This window comes from Nannospalax galili, unplaced genomic scaffold (assembly GCF_000622305.1).
Source record: "Nannospalax galili isolate Female #2095 unplaced genomic scaffold, S.galili_v1.0 scaffold184, whole genome shotgun sequence".
NCBI lineage: Eukaryota > Metazoa > Chordata > Mammalia > Rodentia > Spalacidae > Nannospalax > Nannospalax galili.
The window spans coordinates 1,933,065-1,943,739 of record NW_008351649.1 but is presented as its reverse complement, the minus strand read 5'-3'; the positions used below and the strand labels follow the sequence as shown (position 1 = coordinate 1,943,739).

The 10,675-nt window shown below is 41.9% G+C and overlaps 1 protein-coding gene across 3 annotated transcripts in view; it reads left to right on the top strand.

Moving 5' to 3' along the window:
• The first annotated feature begins 1,438 nt into the window (after positions 1 to 1,438).
• The window catches only part of Srsf10 (serine and arginine rich splicing factor 10), a 14,992-nt gene continuing 5,755 nt past the window's right edge, over positions 1,439 to 10,675 (top strand). Inside the window, exons 1-6 of one of the 3 annotated variants that reach the window (XM_008848611.3) lie at positions 1,440 to 1,679; positions 3,469 to 3,573; positions 6,833 to 6,936; positions 8,082 to 8,244; positions 8,568 to 8,621; positions 8,755 to 8,856. In XM_008848611.3, coding sequence (XP_008846833.1) covers positions 1,615 to 1,679; positions 3,469 to 3,573; positions 6,833 to 6,936; positions 8,082 to 8,244; positions 8,568 to 8,621; positions 8,755 to 8,856 — 593 coding nt within the window. In that variant the 5' untranslated portion in view covers positions 1,440 to 1,614. Of the gene's footprint in view, positions 1,680 to 3,468; positions 3,574 to 6,832; positions 6,937 to 8,081; positions 8,245 to 8,567; positions 8,622 to 8,754; positions 8,857 to 10,675 lie in introns of all 3 variants that reach the window. The other 2 variants (XM_008848610.3, XM_008848609.2) reach the window with 2 other exon arrangements.

Here is a 10,675-nt window from a genome sequence, read left to right as displayed (position 1 = left end):
TTACAGGTTGTGAGCTGCTGTGTGGGTACTAGGAACCAAACTCTGATCCTCTGCAAAAACAGCAAGTGCTCTTAACCACTGAGCCATCTCTCTAGCACATTTGGGGTTTTTTGTTGTTGTTTTTGAGACAGGGTGTCATGATGTAGCCCAAGCTGGCCTTGAACTCTTGAACTCTCATTGATTCTCCTGAGTGCTGGGGTTAAAAAAAAAAAGTTGCACCACTCAGCCTGGCTACTTTAGGATTCTTTAAGTATTGTCTATGCTAGGAATGCAGCTCAGTGGAAGAGTGTCTGGCATGTGACTCTGGGTTCATTCTCCAATACTGAGAGACAGAGACAGAGAGGAGAGAGACAGAGAGACAGACAGACGACAGACGAGCGCAGTGCTAGCTAGATTAGAGGGTTTATTGGGGTGAGCGAGTCATGAGGATTGAGAGTTCCAAGCCAGGCTGAGCTACAAAGCCAGATCCTGTCTCAAAAAAACAGGGGCTAAAGAGATGGCCCATTGGTTAAGAGCACTGGCTGCTTTGCAGAGGACCTGGGTTTGATTCCCAGCACCCACATGGTAGCGAACAATCCTCTGTAACTCCAGTTCCTGGGGATCCAACGGCTTCTTCTGACCTCCGTGGGCATTGCATGACACCAGTGCACTTACAGACATGCAGGCAAAACACCTATATGCAAGATAATAAAAAAAAAATTTAAATCTTATTTAATTAAAAGGGAGTGAGTCCTGGGAGTGTAGGGCAGTGGTAGGGCACTTGACTAGCATTCACAAGGTCCTAGATTGGATCCCCAGCATTGCCGAAAGACCTCTTCAGGGGCTTTCATCATGGAAAACGGTTCTGCGAACAAAATGAGAGCCACTGCAATTTAAGAACTTTGCAGACCCAGGAAACCATTAGAAACAAATACAGAGACGTGGCTCACTCTTCATCAGGAGGAAACGGCCTGCATTGGTGACTCAGGTGTGGGGTGAGCACAGGGAGTACGTCCTCCATGCTGATAGCTCTAGACCCCCTGGTCCCTGTCCACACTCACTACAAAGAAGCTCCTGGTCAGAAATGTGATTTAAAAAAAAAAAAAAACCTGGACACAACTTGGACCAGACATAATTTCAACTTCTCCAGGTTCTGTTTTAACACCAAGCCATTTAGTAGTTTGGCAGTGGGGTTTAAAACATCCGCTTCCCAATTTGGGGAGGGGGAGAGCGGTGGCCAGGCAGAAAAGGGCGGGAAAATGCAGCGCGAAAGGAAGAAAGAACCGGCTGAGGGGGGAAGGGAAGAGGCAGCGCCAGGCGCCAATGAATGGAACTGAGACTGCGGCGCGTGCGCCAGGCCTCGCAGTGCGCATGCGCGCGCCTGGAGATCTCGCGGGAAAGAACCGTTACCAGAGCCGGCGTTGCGCGGAGCTAGGTGGGGGAGGAGGGGTGGAGGCGGGAGCGAAGTCTCGCGAGAAGAAGCAGTTGCAGTAGCGCAGCCCGCTGGCTCTGTGCGAGTGTGTGTGCGCGTGTGTGCGTGGTGTGTGGATGTGTGTGTGAATGTAAGCCGCCGCCGAAGCCGCGGACGGTTTGTTGAACCCGTTAGCGCTGCCGGCCGACACTCACGTTGCCGCCATGTCCCGCTACCTGCGCCCTCCCAACACGTCTCTGTTCGTCAGGAACGTGGCGGACGACACCAGGTGAGAGGACAGGGGCTAAGTACTCCGGGCCTGCGCTGAGGAGGTCGCGGGCGCACGGAGAGCAGCGAGCGGCGGCGGGGCGAAGATGGCGGGGCCCACGCCCGCCTGGGAGCCCGGACTAGGCCAAGCCGCCGGCCTCGCCTGCTCCAGCGGGCCGGAGGGAGTGAGGGTGGGGCCAGGGCCGGGCTGAGCCGCCCGGCGTGTGGGCTGCGGGCCGGGTTCTAGGGGGCGCTTCCCGCGTGCTCGCGGCCCGCAGGCCGGACGTCCGCCCCCATTGATCGAAGACCACGGTTCGTGAGGTGCACGCCCCCCTCGGCCCGAAAGGAATTTTTTTTGTTCTATAAAAATTGCTTGAGGTGGGAGGGAGCTGGGGTGGCTCACGCCTGTAAATCCCATCTGTTGGAGAGGCTGAGGCGGGAGAATGGCCGTGAGTTCGAGGCCAGCCTTGGCTACAAAGAGATGCCCTGTCTCTAAATGAAAATTAAAGAGATGGGCTCGCAGTGAAATAACGGGATTCGGTGGGGGGGAGGTGCAGATTTATTGCTAGCTTTAATTTCCCTAGCTATTTATGTTTGGTGTTTAGTGGGTTAGAGATAGGAAGAAAGGAATTGTTGGGATTTGAGAATTTAAAATTTTTCCCGTTCAATGTGTTCCTTCCGGTTTCGCGGAAGTCTTGGTGTCTTGGGAAGGGAGTGCTGAGACCCTCCCATTAGTACCTCTATAGGCAACTTAGATGAAGACCTTACTTTTGATTGGCTTTGTTGCCAGCGTGGTGGCTCACGCCTTTAATCCCCGCGCCGAGGAGGCAAAGGGAGGCGGGTCTCTGGAGTTCCGGGCCAACCTGGCCTACATAATGAGACGCCCCCGCCCCCCCCCAAAGGCTTTGTTTTCTGCAATTCTCATGCCCAGAATTGTCTGAAAGAAATCTTAACACAGGATTAGGCCTTATATTTGTGAATCTGAAGTTCATTAGCTTTACGTGATTTTTGTTTCTGTTTTAAACGATAGTAAAAACTCTTGTCATTTTGACACATGAATTGGATTTATTGTGACTGTTACTTCAGACCTTCCCTACTTGCTGTTGTCTAACCCTATTGAGAAAATACAGGCTAAACTGGGCATGGTGGTCAGTGCCTGCAATTCCATCACTTGGGAGACAGAGTCGGGAAAATTGCCTTGAGTTCCAAGCCAGTTTGGGCAACTTGTGATTGGCTCATGATGGCTTCCTGGTATAATGTAAAATAGTAAGATGACACACTGTTACCTCCCCCATACAGGCTATGATGTAGCCTGGGCTGGCCTTGAACTAGTCCAGTCTCTCCTGCCTTACTGTCCTCATGCTGGGTGCTGGGATTACAAATTTAAGACACCATGTCCAGCTCTTTACAGAGTGCTATTTTTTTCTTCTCCCTTTCACACTTTAGCCCAAGCTGGCCTTGAACTTGTGACAGCCCTCCTGCCTCAGCTTTTCCAGTGCTTGGGTTACAGTTTTGCTTTTGTTTCTTACTTGCTGTGTATACCAGACTGTCCTTGAACACAGAATCTGCCTACCTCCACCTCCTGAGAACTGGGATTTAAATGCCTGTGCTGCCTCACCCTGGCCTTTTTGGATGTTCTTAAAGTTGGCTCTTAAGTTGTGATTCGGAAAACTTGTTTTTGAGCCTACCAGATACAGCTGGGACTCCCATGTTATCATCAGGCACAGTCCCTTATATTGGTTAAAAGATTACTGAAATACAGTTGGAAAGGCACAGACATAAAAATTTGAGATCTTTTTGTGATATTTTAGGTCTGAAGACTTGCGGCGAGAATTTGGTCGTTATGGTCCTATAGTTGATGTGTATGTTCCACTTGATTTCTACACTCGACGTCCAAGAGGATTTGCTTATGTTCAATATCCTTTCTTCAGATGGATGATTAGTGAGGGGTGTTGAAGTTTGAAATTCAAGTTTATGTAAGTGGTAACATCTAAAACATAGTCTATTTTTGTCCTCTAATGTCTTATGTCTTCAAATTTTTTAAAATTCTGACTCACGTTGCTCTCTTAATCCAAAAATAAACATTTAAATTCCCATCCATGCTGCTGAAACTCAAATCAGTGATTATAATGTGTGGTTTAAATTTGAATACACTGGTTGCTACCACCTTTAATGTAAGTCAAATTGAAAGTTAATATGTTCTTGTGCTTAGCAGTTAAAGTTTAGTAATCTTGTTTGTTAATTTGAATCACTTGATCAAAAACAAATTGTATAACAATGAGGTAAACTTCTTTAATATTGTCCCCTAATTTGCTGTCCTCTGTTGTTACCTCAGAATGTAAAGCTGTACAGTTATGGCGACCCCAAAGAGAAAGCATGAAAGAACCTTTAGAGTAGAGTTCAACACTTAAGGCAAGTAGACAAGCCAAAGACCTCTTAAGGATCAGGCTTGAAGAGAAGGGAGAGTTTGGGAAAAGAAAAAATAAAGAAAAGCTGGAAGAAGGACAAGCCTAATGGGAGACAAAGCCTCGCTTTATCTACAAAGGGGGAAAAGGTTGTTTTTCAAAGTTAAAGATAAAGCCATCTGTCATATTTGACCAAGCATCTCATGACAAGTCCTTCTGACAAGCACTAAAAGAGTTAAAGGTCAAGATGAAGTTGAATGATGGCCAAGATTAAAGGAGTCATTCCTGATGTATCCTACAGAATAACTACTTTCCTTTTTTTTTTTTTTTTTTTTTTTCCTCCTTTTCCTTTTTAATGTTTTGTAAGCAGTTAATTTTCAAAATTATGCTGGTTTGGTCTAGTGACAAAACCTGTAATTTGATTGTGTGGGCCTTTGATATTGTGATTGTGGTCTTGTATAAATGCGCTTTTTCTTAGCTCGTCAGGATGTAACAGTTAAGCTAAAATCAGCATAATTTGGTTTTAGAACAGGTCATCAATGGCTCTTGGGAGTAGTATGAAGTTCTGAGATTCAACCACAGAACCCTGCCTAAAGGGAAGAGAGTTGCATGCACTGGAGCCTACTGAGAAACAGCTGGGGTGGTCTAGGGTAGAACTACTAGAAATATATATAGGTTTTTTTGTTTTGTTTTTTAATGCTGCTGGAAACACACAGGCACTTAACATTTTGGAGTTTAATGCTATAAAGCCTGCTGGCCCTGCACTGCCTTAGCACTTGCAGCTGATCAGTTGGCCTTGAATATATTGCAGAGACCTTCTCCTTGGTATGAGTAATCAGGATCTATGGGAAATCCATCTTTGACCTAGAGTTTCAGGTGGTGTTATTTCTTCCTTTCTGTGAGGTCATTGCCCTGAAAAGAAGGAAAGGTGGGGAGGCAGAATCAAGGCTGTGAATTTTTGAAGCCAGGAAAATTTACTGCTCAAATTCAGTGAGTTTCTGGAAACTTTCACCTTAAGAATTTCTGGTGAGACATAAAGGGAAAGGCCAAAAGCTGCTTGTACAGGGCCTGTGATCAAGGACAGTGTAGTGGCAATCTGATTTGGGGGTGGAGGTGGTTTGGGGTTGCCTGGGAACAGTGTCGGCAGTCGTCTACTTCAATAGTGTATTGTACTTGAGACAGAAAGGGGTAGTTAAACAAAGGAATCCAAAGTAGAGTTAATAAGTCCACAAGCTTATCAATTTCATTTTGGTGAAGGTTTCTCTCTGATTGGTCTAGTAATTCTTGGCCGCCCCCTCTCTCTTTGTCTTTTTCTTCACTATTCCCAGTTTGCCTTCTCTTCCTAGTCTTAGCTTAAGCGGTAGCCCAGGATTCTGTTTTTGAAGATAGCATCCAAGAATGCTTTATTCTTAATAATTTTTATAGCTCGATATAAAACATTTTTTTAAATTATACTGTCCCTGAAGAACAAAGCGGTATACCCATTAAGTGAACTGATGCCATTTTATTAGTTTAGAACTTAAGTACAATTAACCTTGAGAGATGTTCGGTTACAGCATTCAAGGTTCTCAATGACTAGCCTTTTTAATGCAAAAAGCACAGTTACTCATATTTCAGATTTGGGGAAACCTATTTAACCTACACATAATGGCCTTAAGAAAAAGCTGGAAACCTGTGGCCTTAACAAAAGGTAGGAAGTCCAGTAACAGACTGACACAGATCATTTTATGTCAGTCTTGAATGTGGCTTTTCAGGGATGTTTTCTAAATCAGCCTTCCAAACCTGTACTCTCAATGTTCAAAATTAAGAAATAGAATTGGATCTGCCTAGAATAGTGATTGGGGGGTGAGGAATAAGATCATATGCCCAAACTCAGAAACTCAGCCTAGCTCCCTTTCAGACCCTTATATCTCATACAAGACTTTGAGTGTGCTTGGCTTCCTTTAGAATGGTGTTTTTTAAAGGAGATCTGTCTGGGCAAAATAATTTTCATCCCAGGCAGAGGTCTCTATTGCTGACAGGAGAGAGCAGGGCAGCTTTGCTTCTCAGATGAAGATAGAATGCCAGTAGCTCTTGCTTAAATACGGCCTTTAGATTCTCAGGTAGCAGACCTGTCTGAAACTCATTTTTTTTTTACAGGAAGCTACATATTTGGTACCATACTTAGGACTTTTCAGTCTAGGAGTCCTTAAAATGGTATGCCATTACTTTTACAGTCTGCATGGATATAATAAGCATTTGGCATACTGATTGAATATATTGCTTGACTCTGACTTCATACCCACAAATGGCTAACATGCCTGTCTTTGTGCAATATATAAAAATAGTATTACCTATATAAACATTTTTAGATATTTTCATCTCATAAGGCATGCCTTGTTTGCTCACACAAGCTGGCTTTCGTGTGAAATAAATATGGAAACTTTATTTCATTGTAAGAAAGTTTTTAGTATCCAGTATAGAATTGGCTGACTTGTTTTTCTTGTTTCATAAAGTTAATTCTTAAAACATGGGGAAGTTTTTTAATAGGATAACTTGGTGGTTTGGCTGTAACAAATCTTACTGTACCTTGTATTTACATGTTTCTTGAAGTATAGCTCTTAGGAATCACAAGTGCTTTTATGCTGTGATATTAATGGCTGAGCCAGCCAAGTAGTAAGTAGGGTCTGGCTTAACAGTACTGGGAGATTGTTGAGTTATTCCAGACTTACCAAATTTTCATTCATTATCAAAGTTCACAAAACTTCTCAAGCCCCTTAACATTTAGCACATTTGAGGATGTTCGTGATGCTGAAGATGCTTTACATAATTTGGACAGAAAATGGATTTGTGGGCGACAAATCGAAATACAGTTTGCACAGGGGGATCGGAAGAGTAAGTACCCTATGCCTAACATGTATGATAAATCATATTTTAGATACTTTGTTAGGTTTTGGTTCTCGTAATTCCTCATTTTCATAAAAATACTAAAAGGATAATTGAGTGTGGTGCGTGAATATGAAAATAACTCAGTACAGTTAGACTGGGGTTGCTATCTAGATTAAATCTAGACTAGCTCTTAAACTAGTATTGCAAGTATACACCATATATTAGCTACATCATAATAACTTAGGACTCTAGGCTTTGGGGTCATGTCGACCTAAATTTGAATTCTGTCCCAACTATCACACGGACTTACTTAGTCAATATACTAAAAGAAATGAGCTCAGTGTGAAGAGCACTGACTGATCAGGGTTTGGTTCCCGGCACCCACATGGCCACTAACAACCATCCAGTTCCAAGAGATCCAACACCCTCTTCTGACCTCCATGGGTTTGCACACATGTGGTGCACTTACTTGCAGATGAAACACTCACACACTAAAATAAATGAAAAAAGTTTTAAGATACTAAAAAATTAAAATAGCTGCAGAAGCCACATGTTATGGCACTCACCTTTAATCCCAGCCACCCACTCAGGAGACAGAAGCAGGCAGATCTCTGTTAGTTCAAGGCCAGCTTGGTCTACATAGAGAGTTCAGGTTAGTCAAAGGTACATGGTGTTGCCTTGTCTCCAAGTATAAGTGTTGCTTCCTTTCTGCTTTTGTATGCATTACCTCAGCTGTGTGATCTGTGTGAGTAGATTGTGAGAAGACGTTGAAAACAGCCAATTTTTAAAACATAAAGCAGTGTTCTGATTCATGTCTTGAAACGATAATCACTCTAGATACTTCTCATACCAAAATAAAATTGTTTCTTGTGTTACAACACTTTTACTTCCTTTAGTCTAAAAAAATGATGCAGGGGGCCAGGCCTGGTGGCGCATGCCTTTCTTTAATCCCAACACATGGGAGGCAGAGGCAGGCGGATTTTTGTGAGTTCGAGGCCAGCCTAGTCTACATAGTGAGTTCCAGGATAGCTGGAGCTACAGGAAGACCCTGTCTCAAAAAGACAAAAAAAAAGTGATGCAGGAAATGTTCCCTACAGTGTGAGGGTTTAAATGCTAAGTTTTTAATGTTTCTAAATATTTCTGTGTCCTAGCACCAAATCAAATGAAAGCCAAGGAAGGGAGGAATGTGTACAGCTCTTCACGCTATGATGATTATGACAGATACAGACGTTCTAGAAGCCGGAGTTACGAAAGGAGGAGATCAAGAAGTCGGTCTTTTGATTACAACTATAGGAGATCTTATAGTCCTAGAAAGTAAGTGTGCTGTGCAGTGATCTGTGTTTTTAAAATGTGTTTAGCCTGGTACAGTAGCATGTGCTTGGCTTCCAAGAAGACTGAGGTAGGAGGACCACATGAGCCCAGGAGTTGTTGGCCCACTTACAACTTTGTAAGACCCTATCTTAAAAGCAATAGGATGTTGAGATGAAGAAATTTTTGCCTTTTTTTTTTTTTTTTTAAATTTTCACTGTGTTTGTTGAATGTTTCATTAAGACTAAAGGTATTTTAGTGATTTGTTTTCAAATTAAGACTACAAATAGACATTTGTCACTGTTTGCTTTTTCTGATGTGCTTTTTAGCAGTAGACCGACTGGAAGACCACGGCGTAGCAGAAGCCATTCCGACAATGATAGGTAAATAATTTTGCTTTGAAAAAGATTCATGTTTTTTTCAATTTCAGAATGAACTTTTGCTCTAAAAATAACAAATTTGATTAATATAGAATCTAATTTTTACTCTAATTGTATCTCTCCTCTGTTTTGAAAGATTCAAACACCGAAATCGATCTTTTTCAAGATCTAAATCCAATTCAAGATCACGGTCCAAGTCCCAGCCCAAGAAAGAAATGAAGGCTAAATCACGTTCTAGGTCTGCATCTCACACCAAAACTAGAGGCACCTCTAAAACAGATTCCAAAACACATTATAAGTCTGGCTCAAGATACAAAAAGGAATCAAGGAAAAAAGAACCACCTAGATCCAAATCTCAGTCAAGATCACAGTCTAGGTCTAGGTCAAAATCTAGATCAAGGTCTTGGACTAGTCCTAAGTCCAGTGGCCACTGATAGTGTAAATCATGATACTTTCTAGGCATGTATCAGTGTCAAAGGACTGGAACCCATTCCAACCTGCCAGCCCTGCAGCAAGCAACGTTTAAAAAAAAAAAAAAAAAAAAACACTTTGTTAGTTTCCCTGTACCAGGCAATGGTTATAATTAAAATGATATGCTGTTGAGAAGCCACTCTTAAGAGTCCAGTTTGTTTAATGTTATGGGCAGCTACCAATTTGTGGTGTCTGTATATTTTTGTAAAGATTTTCATTTTTTTATGCTTGAAGTATTTGGTGAAAAGATGTTGGTGACCATAATTTGCAACATTGTCTTATTAAAAATAAATCTTCATATCCATATTTGGTAGAACTGTTAACCTAGAAATGTAGCTTGCTAATAAGATAGAGTGATACAAAACTGAAGTTGTAGCCACATTACAACACTGACTGCTCAGACACATGTAGGTTCAGGGTAGACTTTTATGACTTGTCAAGATGTCTAAGCCCATGATAATTATAATGCAGTGTGGAATAATTCTGTTGTTAACTCCACTGTCTGGGGAAAACTGGGTTTCCAGCTGGGTTAAGTAGCATTTTCAGAGAGATTTTTGTCACTGAAACATGGAGCCTTCACTGCTTCCCCCCTTCTCCCCCCGCCCCCATGGTTTCTAAGATTTAGAACCATGAAAACATCAGAAAAACTCCTTAGGTTTTGAGCATGTCAATGATGGCAGAAATAATCTTAAGGGGAAAAGAATGTTCCTGTGTAGTTAGTCTAAAATTTAAGGAGTATTGTTGATCATTGTTACATAGGTTCTTGGGTTTTGTTTTTTACTGCTGTTAAAAGCAAGTAAACTGAAAGTAGGTTTTGTTTGTGTATGCATATAGTTGTAAACAAAACTGAATTTTGATGCTTACAGCACTTGGTGGCGTGTGCATTTGTATCAGTTTGCCCTCCTAATGAGGGAGGCTTGTTCTGTACACCTCAGTTTATTAGTGTGAGACAAGACGAAAGATGACACTCCCATCCTAGGTGATTCTGTGGTGCCATGAAATTTAAAGTAATTTTGGGAAAAGGATTAGTTTTGAGCAAGAGCCACATTACTTTGTTGTCAATAATGTAAGACATAACTAAAAATAAGGGAGTAATACCCTTAAATACTTATAATTTCTAGTATTTAAAGATCATTTGGGGGAGGCAATAAAAAGTGTCTTCAAAGTCCAATGTCATTTCAGAATAAGAAGCTAGCATCTTTAAACAAATCTCAGACCGCTTGCTTACAGATGAGAATAAGAGGTACTGTGGGAGAATGATTCCTTTTAGAGGGTGTCGTCCCCCCCCCCCAATTTTCATTTTAGAAATGTAGGCCTTGACTGTAGAAAACAAAGATGGGTTTAAGTACTGTTTGTGGAATGTGTTCAAAGGGTTCATTCTAGAACCTTTGTATATTTGATAGTATTTCTAACTTTCATTTCTTTACTGTTTGCAGTTAATGTTCATGTTCTGCTATGCAATCATTTTTATGCACGTTTCTTTAATTTTTTTAGATTTTCCTGGATGTATAGTTTAAACAACAAAGTCTATTTAAAACTGTAGCAGTAGTGTGCAATTCTAGCAAAAAGGAAAGTTGTGGGGTTAA